We start from the raw sequence: 26,122 nt of genomic DNA, 5'->3' as shown, positions 1-26,122 counted from the left end.
TTAAAATACACTTAATGTGAACTATGGGTTTGCAACCGCTTAGAAAGTTTAGGTAAGTCAGGATTAAAAAAAAAATTGTTGAAGGAAAACCCCGCAAACCTTCTATTATAGAGGCTTGTCTGCAGTAGGATAGTAAGAATAGTGTAAGGAATGTAGGTATGTTGCGGACATACCTACATTCCACTTGGGCTTTGCGGGTTATTCCTTTAAAAAATATATATAAATAAAAAAATAGGGGGGAGAACAGCATCCCGCAACCGTGTGAACACCCGCGTAGTCTGGCATGCGTCATTCTAGAATTAAATTTCAATTCAATTCAAACCCTTATCCGCACCCTGATGGTGCATAGGGCACTGCATTATATAACGCCACCCCTATTTACGCTGTTTCATTATAACGCTGTTTTAAGAGCGCCACACCACTCTGTCCTTGCAAACATTCTTCGCCTCTTCCACATTCATGCATCTCCTCATACATACCCGCCGATTGTTACGACTCCTAACCTGACCACTTTCAAGTATTTGGCATACTTGATCGTGCCATGTTTTTCTCGGTCTTCCTCTGCTTCTTTTCCCGCTAACATTCGCCTCATAAATTTGTTTTACCGTTCTTTCCTCACTCATTCGTTCTACATGTCCAAACCATCTCAACACACCTTTCTTAATTTTATCGATAATGCTTATCTCAGCTTTGCATTCCGCTTAAAATAGACTCTGCTTAGTGCTGATTCATTTAGCGCGCCATTTTGCTGGCATGGATTATCCGCGTTGAGCTAATTACTGTATGTAGAATCTAAAAGGGGACAAAACTAGTGTTTGGTGTTCTTATGATTGCGTTTATCATCCAGGTGTTATTAATTATCATGTCATCCTTCTCTGGGTCTTTCAAAGTAGACACTCTAATGTAACAAAGTTCACTTGCTCACTAATATTTCCATATCAGCACAGGGTGTTCGTCGGGCACATTTGTGGCCTTAGAAAAATATCAAATCTAACCTCATTAAAGTGTGCCTGCATTTCTCCCATGTGGTCACCGTTCTTGTGCGCCCCTCCGCCGCCCCCTCCCTCCCCGTAGAGCTCCCCCTCCCGGAGGCACGGCGGGCAGGGGATAAGTCTGGTGACCAGAAACCTGCCCTCCGAAGTATGCACGAACCTTGTACCTGATAGAAAATGCAATAAAATGTATAAGAGGCACTGCATTATCATTCTCAAACTCGGCGGACGTTTTTGAAGCACTCACCTAGAGTTGGGTACCAATCCTCTAACAAGATGTCGATGTGGTCCACTGCCAATACCAACAGTTTGGCCATTGCTTCCATGGATGGTTCTAGGGTTATGTTCTGGGAACAAAAAGCATTTTATTCATAGACATGTGTACATATACAAAATCTTTGACAATAACGCTTTAAAAATACCATGTTGAAATAAGAGAATTTAAATCATGCATAAACCCAAGTAGAGTTAACACGCTAAGAACGGGAAAGGTTTTCTACCCGTTCAGTCGATTGATGCTTAAGGATGGGAAGGGTATTTTTACCTTTTGCGCTGGCCTCATTTCAAAGTCACAAAGGAAGGAATTATTTAATATTTTTATAAGAATATTATGTACCCATCTACTTGTTAAGATCTTAACTATATATAAAAAAATATTGAATCCCATCGCCAGCGGTTCATAGGCGAGAAAATCACCCGTCCGAAATGTGTTAATATTATGTTGCAAAATTGGTTAGAAATGAGGATATATTTTTCATACCTTTTTACCATACCCATAGTTTTTGTACTGTTAGTCTTACTGTAATTGTATATATTGATTTATTTTACCATATTCAATATTACAGTTCTAAATTTACAATAATGTGTCTCAGTAAAAATAATGCGTAAAAGTCACACGCATAATTTATTTATTTATGAAAAGGATGTAGATTAATGCAACAAACTTGATATCCAATAGTGTCTCCTTGCTCATCAGTTATAGGTTTCTTGATGACCATGTCATCGGCCGGAAGAATTATTTCTAGTATAGATGAGGTAGCTGTATCCACGTCACACCAAACTCCCTCTTGTTTCAACTTGAATCTAAAAAAATGCAAACGTATATTAATAAAATGTTAAAGCTCAAAATAAAATAAAATGTTAAAGTCTCCTAAAGTTATAAACAGGTATTTTTTTTTATTAAAATTAAACACTTGAATATACATACCATTTTAATGAGTTTTATTTATTTTAATTTTTATTTTATTTTTATTTATGTTTTAATTTGTACCAGAAGATGAAAACATCTGTCGTTTTCGAAACTAGTCGTAAATATAAATAAAACTCATTAAAGTGGTATATTCAAGTGTTTAATTTTAATAAAATAATCATGTCATTCCACAAAGTTAATGCCGAATCAATAAATAAAATAGGTAATTTTTTTTAAAACTGCTTTTTTATTGGAATTGCACCACCAACTGTTGAACGTAACAGAAAAATACACAATACCAAACATTGCTAATGGCAGACAGTATGCATCTTAGCAGCTGGTGTCACTTTCATAAGCATTTTCAATGTTTTCAATTGAATTCTATTTTGAAAGATATTTTCATATTTTTATTATTTTACAAAATTGTGAAATTAAATGTATGGGAAACGTATTCTTTCTACTTTATTTATTTTCCATTTATCGAGACTGAGCAATGACACAGCAACAGTAGGTGGGTACAGCATCACTACATGATGCCTTATGTACCATTCGGTGAGTATAAGAGTTAGAAGAAGAAGATTATTCTCTATACTTCAAGAAACATCTCAAATCTAGAACACATCCAAAGTGGTGACACCGACGTTCAGATCATCTTCTTTATCTAAAAATAAACCCAACGTACTTGGCGTATCTGTATATATTGTGTTCCTGGGGCAGTTCCTTGATGGAGAGCAGGAGAACTCCGGAACGAAAGAGTCGGACACCGGATTGCCACACGCACCACTCTCCGCCGAGACTTAGAACGCGATGAACTGCGCTGTCGCCATGCAACTAGAACATTAACAAAATTGAAAGAACATGATAAAAACATTTGTCCGATTACCGTATTAACCTCTCCGTGCGTACTGCTCTGTGGAACCATAAAATACGGGGTCAGATAGCGAGTGGTCCCATGTTCGGGGTGTAGTGATCGTTTTTTTTAAATATTTTTTTTTTAAAAAAAGTCAATATTAACTTGTTACCAAGTAAGTTATTGCAAATTAAACTGTGTCTGAGGAGTGAGTGTTATTTATAATGATTTTTTAGCTTTCTGTTTTCACAATAAACATAGATTAACTAAAAAAATTAACGGATAGCATATATTATAGACCTGAAACTAAAGTAAAATAAAATCCATGTTAATTTGTATTCTTATAAATTTAAATATAGTGGGTATAGTGCTAAAAAAAAATCAAATGATGATAAATTTATATGAATGAAACTGGCAGCTAGATTTTTAATTATCAGTGTTGCCAAATCAAAGAAACAAAACATGAAAAATTCTGAATTCAAATTATGTAGATAGTATTCCACATAGATATTTAAAAACTTGAAACGAACGTTTTGTGAAATATAAATTCAACAGCCTTTGAATTTTAAGTAGGAATGCAACATTGTTATCTATACTTCTTAGGGAATTATCTTTATCTATGGTTAAGATTTACTATTTTTAAAAAAGTGCAATGCGTTCCATTCAATAATGTGCACGTATAATAGGTTGTAATGAAAGTTCCATTGTAACATTTTACCTATTTTTATAACTAAATGTCAACTAAGGTTTTTTGGTTTTCACCTCATCAGGGAGCAAGTAGAAATGATCTACAATGTCAGGGACCGTGTCGTCTGCGAGGAGTCGGGTGAGCAGGCGCGGCCAGAAGCCGCACGGAGAGTAGGAGGCCAGCAAGAGGCGGCGGAGGCAGCTGTTCAGGCCGGGCCGGCCGTGAGCCAGGCATGCCGATGTGGAGGGGCCGCACGGGACCGTCGTAGGTACTATGGTACCTAACCAAAGAAACATGAATGATCAAAGAAATGCATCTTTATTCCAGACTGTTATAACCTTTATGGGAGTGCAAAATTGATGTCCGACTTACTCCGGGGAGTGGTTTTTTTTACATTATGTTTTTTTTTAGCACAGGGCCTCCAGCATGGTAACCAAATGCACTGACCACTATGTTGCGGAGGGAAATCAAATCTTTTATTCAAATACCTTCTTCACAAAGCATGTAAAATGGTTAATGTGTGGAGATTGCGATCAGAGTCACACATTGTCCAAGTAAAAATTGAGAAAATTAATTTATAATAGTTAAAAAAAAATATACCTGAAGGTGCCAAACCATCCGCCGTTTGATTGAGAATTGATAATGGAGAAACAGCTATTTTTTTATGGCCTCTTGCAGTCCAACCCCGAGACTTTAGAGGGATCTAAAAGGAAATAAATAAAGATTAATATAATATTCTCAATATTATTAATATTTAAAGCACTTACTTTGTGGTTAGTCATTTTTTTTTTTTTTTTAAATGTTAATAAAATTAGTATATAACCACTCACCTGGTGAGTGGTTATATACTAATTTTATTAACATTTTTGTAAAAAAAATAATTAAATAAAGATTGATATCTCAACATAGATGGCAAAAGAATTTGGATTCTGGAGTTTACAGGGAGTACGACAAGTCATTGGCTGGTTTAATACACTGAATACTTTTTCGCATGCCAAGTTAAGGACCAGTGAAAAGCGTGAACCAATGTGTTTAACCACTTAGTGAAGATGTAAAAAGAAAAGATTGTAATAATCTTGACAAATGTAACAAAATGAAAATACTGTGCGTAAATGATGATTGCGAAAAATGTGAAAAAGAAAGAAGTATAACAAATCCAGATGAAAACCGAATGACAGAATGGCAGATGTTGAAGCGGCGCAATGGTTAGATAGTTGGTTAGTTAGTATAGTGAGTAATGTACAATGCGAGGTTTTTATTTTGTTTAGCATCACCTTGACAGAGTTGTTGGAAGAGCTGTCCATAGGAGGCTCCATGGCAGGAAGAAGCGGAGGTAGTAGAAGAGACCTTCCATCCCAGCTGAGAGCCAATTCGAACTTGTTCAGCAACGAGACGACATAGTCTCTGCTGTCTCCGGCTCTGGACGACTTGAACAGGAGCTGCATGTCTTCCAAACGCATCACACCTGAACAATGGATTCAAGCAATAGGTCAGTCCAAAAGTTTGAGCACATTTAAAAAAAAATAGTGTACATAAAACGCAAATTAATATTTCAACTATTAGAGAGTTGAGAATCGATATATCTACTCTGGTGTACGCAGTCAAAAGTGCGGCCTATCGATATACTGATCATGACGCTAGTGTATTTAACCAGTCAAGTTGGGAGGTTGATGGCAGCGTGTGCGTTTCTCAAGTTCCAATGGATCATTTTCAGACGGGAGGAATATCTAATTTAACATACTCAACCTATAAAGGATTGTATTAGACTCGTTTTGTGTTTACATTTCGCTCACTCCTTTCAAGAATGTCATAAATCAAAAAACTTGATTTTTCGATAGAATGTTTTTAAAGTTTAAAAATATAATACAATGTATTAAAAATGAATATCAAGCCACTTATTGAACTTTTTACTGTGCAACAGATCTTTTTAGGTTTAACCTGAAGGTTTTTTCTCCATTTGAAAAATATTTAGTACATTTAAAAAAATAATTTAACAATACCTTTTCTTCAAAATGTAAAAACAACACTTTCTGCCCTGTAGCGGGTAAATATTAAGCTAAAAATATGCCTCCTTTGCTGGGATAAAGTACATTTTCTGGGCATTCCGAAAATATGCACAACTAAAAAATTGTTGATTTTTGATTTATGATGTTCTTGAAAGGAGTGAGCGATATAACAGCCGGTATAATCAATATTTTCATTCATCATTTTCTTTTGGAAAATTCGCCCAATTGTGATGTTGAAAGCAATTCTTATAAAAATATTTGTTATACTCAAAGTAGTGAGGTAATGATGAAATTATGTGATGGTTTGGCAGTGCTACCAACTGCACATCCTGTCATACTACAGACTTAAAATAAACAGTTGCATTCACCAGGGTTCATTTGCTACATAGCTTATTTTGTAGATAGCTAGCCCATCATGAGAGTATAAAAAAGTACAAATTACCAGATCGAGCAAAAGGATTGATCTCTCTCACTGTCACAACATGAGCTAACATGTCACAAAGCCACTGTGGATCCAAAAAGTATAGATCTTTCAATGTTGCATCGTCATAGTGTAGCAGAACACCTGAAACAGAAATCACACCGTAAAGATATCATGCCACATTGAATTCATCCAGAATTATGTGTTTAGAATAATTATATTTAAGAATTAATCCCTAGTATTCATTGTGAGCCACCGTTCAGACCATTTTTTGAAAAATTCACTATGGAGTTAACATATGGGTACAAACGAAACATTCGTTTGTACCCACCCATATATATTTTTTTTAATTAAAGGAATAACCCGCAAAGCTTCTACTTTTAGAGGCTTGTCTGCAGGTAAATGTGAAAAATGCATCACAAACATCCAGACCAATTGAAAAGAAATATTTCTTGAATTTGTTTTGCAATTGGCGGGAATCGAACCTGGGACGCCATTAAACATTTACGAAAAATGTTGGCACAGTAGAGAGTTTGAATATAAAAATAAAACAGTTGTATAAGACCGATTCCTTGAGTTTATTTCTGTAAACACATCTAGGTTTGAGAACTACAGATGTGCCCATCAACAGAAGAAAATACAAATTAACAAGCAATAAATAATGTAGTTGACAGTTACCATTATCATGTAGGAACATTGTAGCTTGATGTAGTTCCGCTTGATCTCTGAAGGTTCGGTGAAACTTTTGCATCATATATTGGGCGACCTGCAATAAAAAGCATTAATAATACAAAGTAGAATCCACATTTATACAGTAAATAATACATAATATGTCCTGTTTTTAATAGTGAAAAAGGGTATCCAATACTATGAAGTAAAATTCAATTAAAATTAAAAGCAAACATGTTAGACAGTGTCTATTATTTCTAGGTATATTAAATACCAGTTCTGAGGTAAGCAACATTTACCTATTTGCAAAAAAACAGTATATTTAGTCTTAGTAATGTCTAGATTACAGGTTCTGGACCTTATTTTTCCCACCGCCGCCTTTGAGAATATTTTTTTTCTAGATCCCCCCAATTTATTTTACTAACTATCTGTGCAAATTTGAAACAGCTATTGCCACAACTATTTAAAATACAGAACTGAAACTTAATTAGCAAAATAAAATACATTTAAATCTACATCTGTCCTTGCAAATTTAAATAAAGTGGGTAAAGAATAACAAGAACTATACTATTCAATAAACTATTGTTAAAGAAAAAAATAACCTGTGTTTTGAACTGATCATGCGTGAGCACCGGATCCAACCCTCGGGTACGCCTATCGGCTGCCAGAACCCCTACAGCATCTTCCAGCGCCAGATATGAAGCTGGGACTCTCTGTTCCAGAAGTAGTTCTTTGCTACCTAAAATTATTCACAAAATATTAACATACTTGTACATATGTAAAATATTTTGTGTGGAATAACCCCTACATAGAATACAAATTAAAAGTAATTGGGAGAAGTTCCCACAATATAAATAACATGCAATGAATAGGCAAGTACCTATTGAGGTGTAATTTGTTTCCAAGAACAGAGATCTAAATTCGAAATTAAGAACTGGCAACAATTTTAACAAGAATGGTAATTATTTGAAAATAACAACAAAAAATTGAGAAATATGAATTCGATTTATAAAAGAAAATAAGTGTGTGAATAAATTGTTTTTTTCTTCTTCATTTATTAGTTAATTATTAAACTAATTTGATAATCCTTTATATAGGTACCTACCTAAATAAAGGCAAACATTTGGGTAGGTACTTATCTTTAGATTCAATCACAAATAGAACATGAAAAATTCAAATTTATTTAAACCATTCCGTTTTTGTTTATTGTTTGCTTTGTGGAAGGCAGGTTCGTGAGAACCATAGATAAAACTTAAATTATGTCATATCAAGAACGTGTGAAATATCTGTGCATTATATATAATTTTTGGTTTGCCGCTCTATTTACCCATATCATTTTATCTGTCAAGATTTTTGGGACAAATAAACTCTAGATATATTTCACAATGTAAGATAAAACATTTCTGTGCTCTAAAGCGATTTGATTGATGGCCAGTGTACCTGGTTGTCTCAGACTGAAGACATTGTCGTATATGAGGTTAGCCAGAAGGCGGATATTGTGCCGGGTGGAGCAGCTGACTTCCACGCTGTCCAGCACACGAGGAAGGCCTCTCTTCTCCGGGTCCGCCACGGAGATGAAGCGCTCCCGGATCATTCTCTGCAGCTGTTCCGGCGAGTGTTCGCCCGACATCTGTTGACAAAGAAAATCATCAAATATTTGGTTAGTTGCATTATTTTATTACTTAATTCTTTACAAACTAACACTTTATAACTAACCATCACGCTGCTTTAAGAGAATAGAATGCCACACCAATCTGTCTTTACAAAAAATCTTTGTATCTCCCGCATTCATGCATGTTCTCATGCATATACCCTTTGCAAACAATCTTCAATAAAAATAAGAAAGATGTGTTGAGATGGTATGGGCATGTTGAACAAATGAATGAAAAAAGAACAGTAAAACAAATTTAGTTGGAAATAAGAGTAGAGGAAGACTGAGGAAAACTTGGCATGAACAAGTATTTCAAACAAAGTGAATAATCAGCGGGCTTTGAAGATTGTTTGCAAAGACAGAATGCTGTAGCGCTCTATTCTCTCTGCCTAACTATGCAGTGAAGCGTGGTGATGATTTGATAGTTATATTATAATTATTATCAATCATACATAGTGAACGGATGGATGGAAACTACTGTTTTGAAACGGCAGGGAGATACCTACAAGAAAAGGCATCATGGATGGAGATGAGAGGAAGCAGACACATACCTCATTGGCAACGTCGTAATGCGTCCCTACGATGATGACGGGGGAGTTGGGGGCCCGCGCCTGGATGCTGACCAGCCAGTGCTGGATGCCGGCCAGCCCCGCCACTCCGTCCGGGACTCTCCACACCACAACGTACAGGGACCGCCGCGAGAGGAAGTACTGGTGAGTGGAGTAGTACCTGCACATGCCAAATACAATCTTCATTATGTGGACAGCTATTGTAGGAGTTACACTTAGATGGCTTGACTCTGGCCAATGCCTGTACACGACGGATTCTTCAATTCGTGGCAATGAGGATAGCCTGGTATGATTGGTTGTGATTGGTAGCCCGGAGGGGAAGAAAGGGAGAGGAAGATTCCCCAAACAACGGACGTATCAAGTTAAGACAGCAGCAGGCACCTCGGTGGTTGGATCGCTACGTGCAGCGCAGTCAAGGGATAACTGAAGAAGAGTCATTGCCTCGTCAAGGGTCACAAACCTCAGTAATAAGGAGTACAACGGAGAAGAAGATTCAATTGTAAATGAAACTACATGGAGAGAAAAAGCAAACCCTATCGTCAACAAAATTATCTCGAAAAAAGTAGAATATGGACCATGTGAAAAATGGAGAGCACTTGATTTATAAGCGTGAATGAAACATTTCATAAATAAGCTTTAAGACTTATTTTGCTTGGATATTACAGTCCATACTCTCCAAAAGGTAAAAGTAATCTGTTTCGGGTTGAATCATTTTAGTACTGAGATTTTTAAAAATATGTATGTATGTTAAAATTGCTGAAGACTTTTTTTGGCAAAAATGCTCCATTTTTATTGGGTGTGTATAAAATCAACAATATTTTATCCAAATTTTAATATTTCTTTCGGGTATTGGTGGAGAACATATCAAATTACTCAAATAAAACAGTATTTTGTAATAAACTTGATGTGTGGCATTTTTAGTCTGGCCGAAAATTCAGTTGCGATAAAGATAAAATTAAATTATTTTGTTAAAAATAAATATTCTGAAACAAAATGCAACGAATATACCTGAAGCTTGAAGTCACGGTCAGCTCAGGTATCAGGCCATTGTCTGGAAGGACCCACGAAGTCGAGCCAGACGGATGGAAATTTCCATGCCTGGGGTCGACCTAGCAACTATCTTCCCCTTCCTCTAGACGTTTTTATGGCCTTCAGCCGGAGACGATCCTCGGGCTTGATTGCAAAAAAGTTGGCGTCCGGAGCCCTTGGTGGCGTGTTGCCTCGCGAGCTCCCCGGTTTTAAACCGGGGAGGCTAAGTTTAAATAAGAAGGTCGGCGTCCTTAGCCCCTTGCGGCTGGACGTGTTGCCTCGTGAGCTCCCCGGTTTTCAACCGGGAGGTTAAGCCACAAATAAAACTTAATTGTTAAAGTTTGTCGTGTGAGTGAATTTTAAATGAATGTTGTGAAGTGACGACGGGGCGGTGCATCATTGTGGTTGATTGCCGGCCTCTTGCGGACCGTCAGGAGGACGCTCCGCAGCGCATCACGTAGGTGACCTGGGGCGAGTCATCCGGTATTTCCTCTTCGATACGCGGATTACGCCCAGCGCCTTGACGTGATCGCCGCTCTTCAGCACAAGGGATGTCACACCGCCCCCCGTGTTGGGCCACTTTCGCGGCCTCGCACACGGCCCCTTGCGCCCCCCTTCCGCGGGCCTGTCTCCAGGAAACCTTGGCCGCGTCGTCCTGCCGACGCCGCCCCGCGAGTGTTAGTGTCGTCGATGTAACATTAAGTGATTTAGATATAAGGTAATTTTTAAGCGTTAATTAAGTTAGTTATAATTATGTTTAGTGTAGGTTAAGTTATATATAAAGGACAATTATCGGGTGTTTAGTTTTTAAGGTTTTTTTGTGTTTAAATAATAAATCGATGAAAACGAAGTGTCATAGAGTTTCAATTAATCCTGGTTTACTTGACCCCTTCCTCCAGCATCCCTTTTTCTCCGTTTTTCCTTTATAAATATCTCATAGCTGTTGAGGGGGGTGTGTCAAACTTACTGATATACAAGTATATTTAAAATAAATGCAATTTGAGAAAAAAACTAATGTAAAGATCTTGTGAAACGCTCGTCCTCGGAGTTTTCACTATCGATGTGCATCCTCCGATCAGTAAACATTTTAATTTCATCGTCACTATTACTAGTTAGAATATAACAAATATTTTTGTGTGATGTTTGATAATCGTTTTCAACATAACTATTGGACGAATCCGAAATTGCAAGAAGGAAAACAATAGGTTTTAACAAAAAAATGTATTTCTAGTTTCAACTAAAAATTTGTTAAATTAGTTTATTATTGATGGATAGGAACTTTAGTAACATGTACGCTGCGACAAAATTTCCCAACTCCACCGCCAAAATAAACTGGCTTCTTCGTCGGTATATCAACAGGCCACGCTTTCGGGAAAGTATACCAGAGTCTCAGCACTCAAACGGTTAAACAAAATTCTCAAAAAATTTAATAAGTTCATATATTATTAGATTGAAACCAATATTTTAAGCTTTTCCACTTTATTTTTGTTTGACCAGCGACCGGGTTTCGTTGTTACCGACATCTTCAGACTGGTTGACCAGTCTGATGATGTCGGTAACGACGAAACCCGGTCGCTGGTCAAATAAAAATAAAGTGGAAAAGCTAAAAATATTGGTTTTAATCTAATAATATATTAAAATGCAATTCCATCACGAAGTGTCAGTGGATAATATAAATCTATTAATAAGTTCATATCAAACTCACTCTTTCTGACCACCGAAGTCCCAAGTCCTGAAGACGACAGGCCCGTGGGATCTCTGAGCATTACGTGAGGGGTGACGGTCATACACCCAGTCTCCGATATCCACACCGACAGTGGACATGTTGGTTCCACGCGATGTCTTAGTGTTCACATTCTTGTTGCCCATCCTCTTTGCCCAATGCTGAAAGGTAAAATAAGGTAAAGTAAATAACTAACCATCAAATCGCTTCCGCAGGGGTAGGCAGACATAGTAGAACACTACACCACTCTTGTCTTTGCAAACAGTTTTTCGTCTCATCCATATTCATGCATCTCTTCATATATACCCGCTGATTATTCTGATAATTCAATTATTTTTCCCGGACTCAATGTTGAATTAGAATATTCGTGTGTTTTTATTCTGTGACAGGTGAAAACATGTTTTTTTTTTAAAAAAAAAATTTCTTGCTACAGTGGCAGCGCCATCTATTGACCCTAACAATAATATACGTAATATTTAATTCATGACAGAGTGCTTCTTTACAGCCTAAAATATTTTATACCGACAAGCATTGTGAATTCATTATTTTCCATTTGAACAGACTGAGGCACAGCAACAGCTAATTGCAAACAAAATTTTGAGTCCAAAGTAACTATAGTAAGTCAGCGCCTCCCGAAGCCTAAACTATGTTTCAACAGTCACCCTAGCGCGTATTGTATATAAAAGTGTGGAAAAAAGTAAACCTCTGGTCCTCTTCTGCGATGAGCTGGTGCACTTTCCTGCCTGAGCCGTTCCAGTAAGCTGGTTTTACCAATTCCTTGTATGCCCACGACCATCAGCTTCATACGGGCATATGGCTTTGCATCTTCCAGTACCGACTTCAGATAACCTGCATAAATACATCACAACTATAAACTAAATGAAGGTCAATGGGTCATATTTGTATGTATCATGATGATTGTGCAATTGTTACCAATGATATCCATGGTTTTATATTTCTTAGATTCGATCATAGATCTGAGTGGCTCTTGCAGTGAGCACCCATTGGTGTTCAGATTCCATAGTCGACCCAAGAGACCCATTTGTGGTGGTAGCTCTGTAATATCTGCAATTTTAAAATGGGAATTATAAATAAATTAATAAAATGTTGGTACCGGGACTCATGACACGGGTTAAATACGGCTAGTTTAGCTTCCGCTGTTAGGCTTTTGTTTGCTACAACAGATTTCAGCTCACAGCATTCACTCTGCTTTCTATATGTTCATCAATTTTTCCATCTCTAGAAAACATACCAAATCATATCCCAAAATTTCCTCCTTTACCCCTATTTTGTACTCAGATCTATATTCATCTCTTTCGAAAACCATAACTTTGGATTTGTCATTATAAAGTTATAAAACTAACTAACTAACCATCACGGCACTTCCCCTTGTCCTATTGTTTTTGCAAACAATCTTAATTCATGCATCTCCTCATACAAACCCACCGATTATTCCGACTCCTGACCTGACCACTATTGGTATTTGAAATATTTGATCATTCCAAGTTTTCTTCATTATTAAATTATTAAAAAATGATATATCTGACCTGCGTTCCCGCTAACATTTAGCACGGAAAGATTGGATAGCTCATGAATAGCTGGAGGGATCGTCTTTAGCAAGTTATTTGAAATGTCGAGCATTGAAAGGTTGGGGAATATCAACCGTGTCCGGACTACAGGAACGAGATTCTGAAACAGTCGTAAATTACAAATTAGATGTTGAGTTTTAGAAAACATTAAAATATCAACGGAATATGACTAACCCAATCCTCGTCGTCCTCTGTGGAATTGCTGCTGGTGCCCGACAGTCGATCAGATACTGAACCCTTTTCCCCGCCATCCAAGAGTTCTCCACCATCATCATCAGTAGTTAGTTGAATCCGGGAGAGTAAGTTGTCAGCCAATACCTGGAAACAGATGAATGAGTAAAAATTACATCTTCTCCGATACAAGTTAGGTTCGGTTCGAATGTTTGTGACTTTAATATATCGCTCACTCCTTTCAAGAACGTCATAAATCAAAAAACTTTTCTCAGGAGAAAAACTCAATTTTTCAGGAGAACGTTTTTAAAGTTTAAAAATATAATACAATGTTTAAAAATAAATATCAAGGCACTAATTGAACTTTTTACTGTGCAACAGATCTTTTTAGGTAAAACCTGAAGGTTTTTTCTCCCTTTGAAAAATATTTAGTATATTTAAAAAAATAATTGAACAATACCTTTTCTTCAAAATGCAAAAACAACACTTTCTGCCCTGTAGCGAGTAAATATTATGTTTAAAATATGCCGCTCTTGCTGGGATATAGTACATTTTCTTTGCATTCTGAAAACATGCACAACTGAAAATTTACAATTTTTCATTTATGACGTTCTTGAAAGGAGTGAGCGATATATTAACAAACAAGAGAAGGAGAGGAAGATTCCCACTCGATGGATCGATCAAGTTAAGACAGCAGCAAGCGCCTCGGTGGTTGGAGCTCTACATGCAGCGCAGTCAAGGGATAACTGGAGAAGAGTCGTTGCCTCGATAAGGGTCACAACCCTCAGTAATGAGGAGTATACGTGTTGATTTAGCATACTGCATGAAGTTTTAATAAAACAATGGCTATTATTTTCACTTATACAGTGGAACTCCTCTCGTCAGCCCTCGGCTGGGCTACCACTCCGGTTGATCCGACATTGTGTCAACGTGGATGGGACAGTTTAAAAGTTAAAGCAATGTTTTATCATTTAATGCTCTATACATGAAACTAATCGTTTTCACTTCTGCTGATGTGCTGACCTTTTAATGGCATTTATCATCTAGGCTGATGAGAAGTGGAGATGACACCCAAAGGAATACAGCATTTATAAATCGAAGTTAAAGAATATGTAGGTATTAAAAAAAAAAATGGGAGTTGCGTTTATTATTTACCTTGCTTATTATGTACAAGGTTTATAGATCATTAAGTGGATTTTTGTTACTTCTAACTAAAAAAAATGTTTTATTTTAATCTGTGAGGGATAATCTAGTGTGGGCCAGTCAGGAACTTCTCAGCATTTTCTTATTGCTAGGAGGAAACCATGTGAAACTCCTCAGGAGAAGCCGGACTGTTGACTGTCATCAACAGACCTTACGTTCCACTAGAAGAAGGTACGACATTTTGCGTGCATAATAATAATTGTGTATATAATAATAAAAGAGTTTCACATGAAAGACCGGAATGGTGAACGAGATGTCATTTGTAGCTGCAGATCAATCTACAGGATTGAGACCATTAAAAATAATATGCAGGGATTATTTTGATTAATTTCATCTTACCAGTGTTCGGAGTCCATCTAGCCGAAGGTGTCTCCGGGCGGGGCACAGAGCAGCGAGCACTGCCTTCCTCACCCCTCCCGCGGACCTGGCGCGAGAGCGGGGGGCTCCCCCGCTGCCCGGACAGTAGCACCACAGGTGGGCCTGCTCCAGGGGACTGAAACTGTCCACCTGCAAGGAATGCATTAAGTCAACACATCGGTGTTGGGACATATACAAATGTTTTTTCTTAACCTTCCCCTCCTGGTGATATGTATTTACGACAACTCGACTTTTAAAATGAGAATATCAATATAAAATATAATAGATATGGGCTCTGAATTCTTGTGTTCCTTTTAATACTTTTACGTGTTACATAAAAGTATTATAATATAAAGTTATTCATTTGCAGCGACGGAAATAAATAAATTGCAAAAAAAAACGGGGATAGAATCACCAATACACAAACGTTTCAGTGTGTGCATGCGTGGCGTGCTTTGTGTACCTATACGTGCATGTTGTAACGTGTTGACTGCGTTAGTAGTGCGCAGAACGTCTTATGTGACAGTCGTGTCACTATGCTAGCTATTGCAGCTACTTGCGATGTTTTTCCCCTTTTTTTTAGATAATTACCAGAGCTAACATTACAAAATCGTTACATTTGAACCTCAACTATGGTCAATAAAAGCAACATTTAAGAATATTCACATTTTTCCGATTTTTATACCATTTTTTAAACTATTTTTAAACATTTTCATATAGCGTACAAAATACATAAAACTGGTGCATGCGGAAGTTTTTAGCACCGTTAGGGAAGGTTTAAGAGGGCGTGGCGGAGATGTCTCAGACAGAAAAGGGAGACAAGTAGTACCTGCGGCAGGCTGGGCCAGCAGGTGATCTGGTTGTGGGAGAGGTCCAGCTGGCGCAGGCTGTTGGGGTAGCTGGTGAGGTGCGACATGGTGCGCAGGTTGTTGTAGGCCAGCGAGAGGCGCTGCAGGCGCGGCGCGAGGCAGGGCAGGCCGGGCGGCACGCGGCGCAGCTGGTTGTGCGCGAGGCTGAGGCACGCCAGGCGGGGCCGGCGCGCCGCCGGCGGCGGGGACGGCGGCCGCTCCGCCACGCGCAGCCCGCGCGTCCACAGGTGGTGCCGGCGGAGCTCCTGCTGCCTGCAAGGAGGAATGACAATCAACATGTGCTGATATTCTCAATTTCCAATGATTCATTTTGAATATAACTTGATACTTGTTAATTAGTCAGCTAGATCCGATTCCGACTCGACGTTGGCCGGACCTAGCTGACTAATTGAACTAAACACTAATCCCTTTCACTGCCTACACTGGGGTACTTCCAGAAAATTTGGTGATGGACTTACAATCTTGTATTTATTTAGATTGACAGTGACAGGTATATTGAAATCTTTTAAATGTAAATTCACAGTAAAATCAGGATACAATTTTATATTGTTTCACATTTTCAATAAATTTCGCAACTTAGTTAAAAAAAAAAATTTTGCTTAGCAAGAGCATATCTGTCAGGAAGATGCTTCTGTATCAGATCTGGGCATGCGGTGGGACAGCTTTCAATGATACTTGTTAATGTATGGAAGTGAAGCATGAATTTGGCAAAACAAGGATGAATGTAGACTGAATGCAGTTGAAATGTGATCTATCAGACGAATACGTGGCAAAACAATGTACAATACATGTTCGATTTGTGATATAAGGAAAGAATGCAAAGCTATGTATTGTGTTCTTACCAGTGCCCTTTATTATAACCTAAAATAAAATGTATACTCACACACAGGCTATGCCTTTGTGGGATCTTTTTTGTGTTGATATTGCATGTTTTTTTTGCACTTTCAATTTATAATATATTTTGAAATGTACAAGAATAAAAAAAAAATGCAAAGCTGCATTGTTGAAAAAATTAAGAAAGGTGTGTAGTGATGGTTTGTGCAATATGGAACAAATGACTGAAGAAATAATAGTAAAACAAATTTATGAGGCAAATGTAGTTGGTAATAGAAGCAGAGAAAAACTGAAGAAATCTTGACACAATCAAGTATTTCGAATACTAGGCTGGGGAAAATTCTTGATATTCACCGTTCCCTATTTGCAAGGAATGTAAATCCTGGATACACCAAGAGACAGCTGAGCATCACTGAAATACTCACATAACGCCGTCAGCCTTCTTCCCTCCGGCCAGCCCCTCCTCGTCCAGGGTCCCGTCAGCGCTGAGGCTGTCCCGGCGCGAGTCGGGTCGCAGCGCCCGGTCCACGCTCCAGCTGCGGCGCTGCACCGAGGGGTGGGGGGAGGCGCCCCCCGCCAGCTGCCCCGAGGAGGAGGAGGACGGCAGCGGGGAGGGGGCCGCCGAGGAAGGGCTCGTGGGGGACAGGGCGCTGCTGGCCGCCTCCTCTGCCAAGGAAACCTAGAAATAGGATGATATAATGGTGAGAAGGTGATATCCATTCAGGCATTGCATTATTAACCAGTTTATGCGATTTCTAATACCATACTCACTATGCTGGCCTTACAAAATAAGGATGTAATCGCGCTCATCTTTGTGCTCGTTTCTTCGTTAAGATCTTTTTTTACCCATTTAAATATGGGCCACATATGTACATATTTAACGCCGCACAGTGAACATATTTGATAAGTCTTCATATATATGAAGACTTACCAAATAATTCCCCGTTAGCCGTTCAATAAATAAATAAAAAAAATAATCACTTGCAGAAGGCTCTAGCCAAAATATACCTATGGACGACATCTTCCTCTAACTTGCTGTTTTTTTTAAGCCAAATTTTTTTTGTCATTATGATAAAATGTTTATTGCAGAAACGACACAATAAATGGGTTAGATTACATGTTCAGGTCGGGTGGGCAGGTCCTTGAGCAGGTTGAGTGAGGCGTTGAGGTCTCGGAGCCGAGGGGACCTCCACATGGCGTACGGGAGCTTGCGCAACTTGTTGTTGGACACGTCCAGGGTCGTCAAGGCGGGCAGAGAAAACAAGGCGTCCGGCAAGTGCTCCAGCCTGTTTTCCTGGAAAACAATATCATAACATGTTCAATATTTGAAAAAAAAAAATTATTTCAATACCCTCCTTTTACATTTTCCCTCCATTTAGGTTTTTCTAGTTCCTTAAGAAGTGTAAAATAAGGGTTTCACTGTACAAAGTGACTTTACAACAGATACTTTTTTACAGAAGCTATATATATAAAATCAAAAATCACAATGTTAAAGCTTCAAATATTAGTTTTCTTCACCTTATAGGTCTTATCCGCACCCAATGATGCATGGGACACTGCATTATATCGACAAAGAGTTATCTAGATCGTTAATTGCCAGAAAAAAAATTTTTTTCAAGCTTTTCTATAAAATACAGAGTTTAGTGTGTTTGACGAACTTATTATTTATTCTATCAAGGCCTCAATTATTCTATGGATGATTTAAAAAAAAAAAAATTATTTTAGATTTTCTTTTCTAAAAAATGTATGTGAAATAATTCGAAATGAATGAAACCTATGTTCAAATGGTGTAAGCATATATACTTCACTAATGTCTTATCTAATGGCGCCACAATCAGTCATATTTTCAAATCTATTAAAATGATACCCAAGAGATCCAAGACCATTGCATATAAACAAGTTCCAAAAATGAATGCAATATGGATATTTAATAATGGGCAGCGTCAATGGTCAGGTCAGGAGTCAGAATAATCGGCGTGTATGTATGAGAAGACGTATGGATGTAGAAGAGGCGAAGAAGGTGAGCAATGTGGGATTCTATTCTCTCTGCTGACTCCTGCGAGGAAGCGAAGTGATGACTAGTTAGTTAGTAATACATAATGGGCAGAATGATGAACGCAAGCTAGCCAAATGCCAGGCGGTAAGCCCTGGGATGCTCAGACTTCCACCATCTAGGTTAGATGTTCCATCTCAAGTTGAGTATTTGAACATTTAAGATTACCTGAAGGTACACTTCCTCCAAGAATGGTGCAGTGTAATACTCCTCGGAGTCAACTAACTGTCCGTTGGAGCGTCGACTCTTCCTCCCGCGTACAACGACAGACTCTGCCGACTTTTCTTCGGCATCTGAACTTGTAGGAAGCCGTTCCATTTTGTTTTGAGCCACATTTAAATATCTGAAAATAAATAATAAATAATAAATGGTTTCTTAACTTTCTTCTTCATCTATGTTGAAATATCAATAAAAAATCTTTAGTCCCTCCTAGCTGAAGCTTAACTCCATAGTCCGCCTCCGTAGTGTAATGGTCAGCACGCTCGGCTACCGTTCTGGAGGTCCAAAATAAATATAAGTGATTTTTTCACTCTAATATTTATTTAATATTACCATGGACTGGTACCTGAAGCGGAGGGCTGATCACCTTTCCTTCATGTGTAAACCATCAAGATAACACTGCGTTTATATGACACAGTGCCCTATGCACCATTGGGGTGTGGATAAGGGTTTTTATTATTATTATTGTTATTGATATTGTGATATTATTTTATTTGTGAAGCGTGACTTGTTCTATTTAAATATCAGGAAAGAAATATATTGTTTGGTTGATGTACAGATACACACGCTACTAATTAAGCATGCTTATCAGCATTCTTAAGATGAGAACGCTCTCTAGCTGTACACATTTGCTCAAAATAAGGATGCTAGTTTACATACATCGATACTAGCATGCTCATAAGCAAACCTATTCAAACGTGCTCAGAGCAAGCCCCTCCCACCCCCTGCATAAATAGCATGCTTGAAAATCGAGCGCCTGTCGATTTTTGAGCATGCCTATTTCTAGCTAAGTTCGTACACACATGCTACTAAGTAGCAATTGCTCAATAATATAATGCTTTTGTGCTAATAATAAACATTTGTATCTAGACATTTAAATATTAATATTAACACATTGTTTTTGGGCGGTTTTATACTCAGCCGCCAACCTTCAATCTTATCACAAGTAACCTTCTTCTTCTTCTTATTATAGGCCTTGCAGCCTGTTTTTAAGAGGGATTAGCCTCCTGCGACGTCGATCCCCAGCTATCGGCCCATCTCTTTGGTGGTCTGCCCGGGAGTCGTCTACCATGTGCGATGTGGGGGAGTCTGGATGGTTCCATTCTCTTCACATGCGCATACCATTGTCTTCTTCGTTGCCTTCCCCACCTAACGACATCTTCGATCTCGCATATTTCCCTGATCGTGGCATTCCTCAATCTATCTCGAAGACTCTTGCCTGTTATGCTTCTCGGAGTCTTCATTTCTGACACTCTAAGCGCGTTTTTTGTGGCAGCGGTGTCTGCTCTACTTTCGATTCCATACGTCATGATGGGTAACAAGTAACCTGCTGAATATTTTTTTGGGTCTCTTGCACTCTACCAAAAGTAAGCAAATAGAACGCTTATAAGCGTCTCCCGCTCTCTACTAACAATATGTTTAAGACGCTTTTAAGCGTTTCCCGCAAACAATGTGTTAAAAGGAATTTTCATTATTTTGTGTATGTGCCACAAAAATAGTCTTTTCTGTAAATATTGCATCAGCATTTGTTTGGCACTAAAACGGTTAAAACGGTGGAATTGTGTAATTGGATTTTTTTTATTAACCCTTATAGTGCTGAGCTTATTTTTACATAAATTTCTAATTGCTTTTCATCATCACTACTTGACGAATTTGACATTTTGTAAGTAGAAATAAAAAACTTTTACTTAAAAAAATACAAAAATCAATGTTAAATTCACAGCAAAATAATTTTAAATGGTTATTTATAAATGTTATTAACTTATTAACAACGTTATACATGCGCGCGCTAAGACACGTCCGTACAGGTCGATACCTAAAACAAATTGCGTAATACATAGTCGGTATTCCGACGCTCCGCATTTTATACGCATCAATAGAGAGTCCATCTATAGACGGTTGGCACTCTAAGGGTTAATGTGACTATTTTTCATTATACACTTTTTTAAATGTAAAGCTGTACAATTCCTGAAAAAATTAAAAAATGTTTTTTTTTCAAGTTTGGATGTATTTACAAAAGATGACTGAAGAAATTTACCTAAGACTAGTCATTTGGAATATTTCCAAAGGAATGGATGTGAGAGCGTTGCCGGAAATGTCAATGCGGGTGACGGCGTACAGTGCCACCGCTTTTCCACGAGGCGACGTCTTGAGGCGAGGGTTCACGTGCATGGCTGCCTCCTGGATCCAGGACATTCTAGAAAAATAACATTAAAATTTAATATATTTATACCATTTTCAAAGTAAAATAGGGGTTTCACTGTATGTTAAATAATTGATAGATGGATGAATAATGGTCAGAATGATCAGCGGGTATGTAGGAGTCCTCCTCCGAGTATGTATAAGTCCGCCTCCGTAGTGTAGCTCGGCTACGTTCTGGAGGTCCCGGGTTTGATTCCCAGGGGGGGTAAAATAAATATAGGTGATTTTTTCACTGTAATATTTATTCAATATTACCCTGGACTGGTACCTGAAGCGGAGGGCTGATCACCTTTCCTTCATGTGCAAACGATTAAGATAACACTGCGTTTATATGACGCAGTGCCCTATGCACCATTGGGTGCGGATAAGGGTTTTATAATTTTTTTATTATGTTTGAGTAGGTGTTTGAATGTAGAAGAGGCGAAGAATGTTTGCAAAGACAGAGTGGCGAAGCGTTCTATTGTCTCTGCCTACCCCTTTGGAGAAGTGGTGTGATGGTAAGTAATTTAGTTATTTTTTTGACATCTTAACATAGATGAAGAAAAACATGGAGGTCTGGGTATTTACGGGCCTTACAAGCGTCATAGGCTGGTTTAAGTGATCACTTTACACACGTATAACATTCACCAATTCTACCCATGATTGACATCCACACTACAAATGTTAGTTTGTTGATAGATTAGTAGATTCTCACTTGAGAGTGGCAAGTTTGGAGCTCTGGTTGTGCCAGTTGAGCATGGCCGGCGTGCTGGGGAACATGGCGCTGTAGGTGAGGAGGGGGCCGTGCGGGGAGGCCACCAGCGGGGGCACGGCCAGGCCCGGGGGGCTCGGGGCCGTGACGCCACTCGACGGGCTCAGCAGCCCGCCCAGAGACATGCTCTCCGTCATCCCGCGCTTGTTGATCTTGTACTCGGGATCCGGGTAGGCCTGAAAAATTTGAATTATAAAAAATTCACCGAGATTTTAGTCTACCGGTTTGGAGATATACCTGTCTCTTCGCCAGGTCATTCACTACATCAGTACGTATGAAGCTTACTTATGCAAGATCTACATACACACGTCCGCCTCTGTAGTGTAATGGTCAGCACGCTCGGCTACCGTTCTGGAGGTCCCGGGTTCGATTCCCAGGGGGGGGGTCAAATAAATATAAGTGATTTTTTCACTCTAATATTTATTTAATATTACCCTGGACTGGTACCTGAAGCGTAGAGCTGATCACCTTTTCTTTATATGTAAACGATCAAGATAACACTGCGTTAATATGATGCAGTGCCCTATGCACCACTGGATGCGGATAAGGGTTTGAAGAATATTTTTTTACATACACACAAGGTAGATAAATAGGTTGAGGAATCTATATATGTGGAGGTCCTAACCAAAACGTTACATTTCCATTATAAATGATTTTAAGTTATCAGGAATTCTAGCTTGAAAAATTGTTTAGTTTTGGTGCGATTTAATGATTTCATATTGGTTTAACACAGGATTGTTTTGTAGCAACTTTAATTAAGACTTCAATAGAATACAGTAACAGGTCAGATTTGCATTTAAAGGATTTTTGTGCAATATCGGAAATATAACTTTTTAATGAGGACTTCCACACACATGGAAGTTAATGTTTCAACTACTTAGTGTAGATATCTTTAATGTTAGCCTTATTTGGCAAAAAAACAAACATTCATTATTTTCTTTTTGGTATAATTAACTTCCTAACCAAAGTCATGATAAACAAAAGTCCAAAACAAAGTTTCAATTATCTTTGCTACGTAGTACATTATATTTTAACTTTTTTTTATCATCATTCTGTCAGACACTGGATTATTCATCCTATGGAGGATATATCAATATTATAGGTGCCTCAACTTGAGATGAAGCATTTGCTGTTTTTATATGAAACAAGAAGGATGACTTAGCAACTTAGAGCTTACGACCTGGCATTAGGCTGGCTTAAGTGGTTGCTTTATACAGTCGTGTAGCGTTCACCATTCAGCCCATTAATGAATATCCGTATTGTATAATTATTAGACGATGCAACATTTAAAAATATTTAGTACACGTTAAAATTATTAAAGAAAACAATAGTTTTTTTACCTGGTTTCGGAAGCTAAGCTTCCATCTTCAGGTCTAAATGTAAACTCTTAGACATTTAGAAAGCTTAGCTTCCGAAACTGGTTATCATAAATAAACTCAAGTGGTAAAAAAACAAGTGTTTTCTTTAATAATTTCAACATGTCTTACCACAAAGTAAATGCCGAAACAATAAATAAAATAGTACACACGTAATAAAAAAGTAGCATTTTTGCAAAAAAATCTTCAGCAATTTTAGCATACATGTTAGAAAAAATCTCATAACTAAAACAGTTAAGTGAGTAAGTACCTTTATTGCCAAAAGACGAGCAACTAGCGCCTCATCACCCAGATCTGCTGCTTCTCTCAAGGCCAAGCAATTCAAATCCAAAGCGCCATGCTTCAGTAATAGGTCAACCAGGGGTATGTTTCTAGCCCTGTCAATGAAACCCAACACAAAAGCGTTAACACAAAATATTCAATTCAAATATAAAAATAGAACACTTGTATACGACCATTTTTGACTTTATCAATGTAAACATGATTGCTTTTGAGAACTACAGATGTTCTCATCAACAGGTGTAAATACAAACTAACAAGATATAAATAATTTAGGTACTAATAAAGGTGGGTGGGGTAATAACTGAATGGTTAGAGGGTGGGGTTTGGTTTAGTGGGAATATAGAGAGAATGGATTATAATTCTATTTTAATTGGTACTTTAATTCATTAACTGGACATTTCTACTAATAAAATATCTTATTATACGTAGTTAAAAAAAGAGACTAAGCTCTTGTGCTTGGAGAAGGATCAACATTTATTTATTGTACTTAATCAAGAATATAATACATTTTGAAAAAATATCATATTTAGAATAACAGAATAATAGTTTGTATTTTCACCTGTTGATGAGAATATTTGTATTCTCGAAACTAGTCCTGTTAACATTAATTAACTCAAAAAAGTGGTCTTATATATAAGTGTTTTATCTTCATATTTAATATTTTTATTGTTTTATTAGTATTTATTATATTTAAAGTCATCATGTTATTCCACGAAGTTAATGCCAATCAGTAAATAACAAAATATTGCAATTATTAGTGCAGCAAAATTTATGAATTAGACTGCAATATAAAATAAAATGAAAAATGGTTATTTTAAATAATGAAAATTGAGTAAAGACCATACACGAAAAAATCGCAGTCAACTAACAAGCACACTGGTGACCTTCCTTTGGCTATATCACAAATTCTTCTAATTTCTATTAACCTTTATCTGCGCCCAACGGTGCAAGACTTTATGGATAATGGAAGCAGATTATGCAGCTTTATTGCGCAATACTCAAAGTTCCTTTGACTCAACCAGGTATAAGTTTTATATTGTGAAGTGTTTCAGTGTTTTTGATCTTGTGGTTCTATGTATGTTTTCATACAGTGTGTAATTGGTGATTTGTGTGTTGTTTTGCAGGGATGTACATTCCTGTGATTGGTTTGAGTAATTCTTAAATGCATAAGTAAGGATTGCTTTAGCATAAAGTTTAGCTGTAATTAGATTTGTTGAATATTTTCTGTGTGGAAGTATATTTGTCTCTTATATTTCACCCATACAACTCAGATAACCTGATTATATTGTGAACCAGGCAATCGCCAATTGCCTTCCTCTGAATCTTCTTCCTCGAAAGACATCTAGAGGAAGACCAAAGAATTCATGGATGTTGCAGAGAGATAACATGATTCGAAGGCATGGCTTAGGTAACATTGTCCACGATAGAAGGACCTACTTGAGGACGAGGACAGCTGACCCCAACAGTCAACAAAGACGATAAGTTGGGATGGAACCAGGAAGAAGAAGATATACACTATTCATCATCCATTCAATCTGTGCCTCAAAACCACCAAAATCTACCATTAAAAATGCAAATCTCGCATGGTTGATTAATCAGTCAAACAACAAACTGAAAATGGCAAATTTTAATTAAAAACTTCAAACACCAAGCTCAAAAAGGGATAAAAAAATTGTAAAAATTGGACAAACAAGTTTATTTGTGGTATGAATACGAGTTGTTTTATTACTGACTTGCATGCTTCAACAAGGGCAGGAATACTGATGGGGTCTGACGATGGGTTGGCTCCTCCGGCGGGGGTCATTCCTCCGGAATTAGCACTGCCGGAAGGGTAGTTCGGGGTCTGGGATTGAACCGAATTAGCTGAAGCACGGACTGAACTGGAATGCTGAAAGAAAAATAAATTTTAATTTCATTCAAACAGATTTTTTTTCTTCTTCATGTGCCATGTCAGGTCTCCCTGACCCGGACTATCACTTGAGAGCATCTATCCCTGACTTGGGCAGCTCTAAACAGCGCATCAACTGTTCTGATCCCCATCCAATCTCGTATATTTCATAGTGTGGTGAGCCAACCAGCCCCGACCACCATAGACAAGTACACCGCGAATGAGCGCGATGTCGCCGCGCCATCGCGGACCAGCGTGACGTCACCACGCGAAGAACGACATGGAATCTTTAAAAGGACTGACAACTGAAGGTACATTCTCTCTCGTCCCCAGCCACCAGAGCGACCAGACCTACCTTTAGTTACCCATCTACCGCATAGTCGTTTCAATAAACTATGTAACATTAAAAGTGCAACGTAATCAGTTATCATTTCTTTTACATAAATATAAGTATTATGTAATAAGCATTGTATACAATTGTTAATATTGCAGAATAAATGTGGACTCGAGCAAGTGATTAATTAATTTAATTTCCATCCTT

At 37.9% G+C, this 26,122-nt stretch overlaps 1 protein-coding gene across 1 annotated transcript in view; it reads right to left on the bottom strand.

Annotated features, from left to right (window-relative positions):
• Positions 1-26,122, bottom strand: part of Lrrk (Leucine-rich repeat kinase) — an 80,045-nt gene that overhangs the window by 27,621 nt on the left and 26,302 nt on the right. The window contains exons 10-35 of the mRNA XM_088259421.1: positions 25,427-25,581; positions 23,662-23,788; positions 21,979-22,211; positions 21,121-21,279; positions 19,032-19,206; positions 17,928-18,104; positions 17,236-17,489; positions 15,937-16,228; positions 15,090-15,257; positions 13,551-13,694; positions 13,335-13,476; positions 12,721-12,852; positions 12,491-12,636; positions 11,770-11,948; positions 9,018-9,195; positions 8,256-8,445; positions 7,418-7,554; positions 6,825-6,912; positions 6,168-6,290; positions 4,994-5,184; positions 4,320-4,422; positions 3,794-3,999; positions 2,864-3,012; positions 1,937-2,075; positions 1,240-1,339; positions 996-1,159 (exon numbers count right to left, since the gene is read on the bottom strand). Coding sequence (XP_088115547.1) covers positions 996-1,159; positions 1,240-1,339; positions 1,937-2,075; positions 2,864-3,012; positions 3,794-3,999; positions 4,320-4,422; positions 4,994-5,184; positions 6,168-6,290; positions 6,825-6,912; positions 7,418-7,554; positions 8,256-8,445; positions 9,018-9,195; positions 11,770-11,948; positions 12,491-12,636; positions 12,721-12,852; positions 13,335-13,476; positions 13,551-13,694; positions 15,090-15,257; positions 15,937-16,228; positions 17,236-17,489; positions 17,928-18,104; positions 19,032-19,206; positions 21,121-21,279; positions 21,979-22,211; positions 23,662-23,788; positions 25,427-25,581 — 4,251 coding nt within the window. The remainder of the gene's footprint in view (positions 1-995; positions 1,160-1,239; positions 1,340-1,936; positions 2,076-2,863; positions 3,013-3,793; positions 4,000-4,319; positions 4,423-4,993; positions 5,185-6,167; positions 6,291-6,824; positions 6,913-7,417; positions 7,555-8,255; positions 8,446-9,017; positions 9,196-11,769; positions 11,949-12,490; positions 12,637-12,720; positions 12,853-13,334; positions 13,477-13,550; positions 13,695-15,089; positions 15,258-15,936; positions 16,229-17,235; positions 17,490-17,927; positions 18,105-19,031; positions 19,207-21,120; positions 21,280-21,978; positions 22,212-23,661; positions 23,789-25,426; positions 25,582-26,122) is intronic.

Source organism: Brachycentrus maculatus, unplaced genomic scaffold, assembly GCF_059751285.1.
Source record: "Brachycentrus maculatus isolate JH-2025_06_01 unplaced genomic scaffold, ASM5975128v1 h1tg000117l, whole genome shotgun sequence".
Taxonomy (NCBI): domain Eukaryota; kingdom Metazoa; phylum Arthropoda; class Insecta; order Trichoptera; family Brachycentridae; genus Brachycentrus; species Brachycentrus maculatus.
Note: the sequence above shows the minus strand (reverse complement) of the source record. Positions and strands in the feature narration are given on the sequence as shown.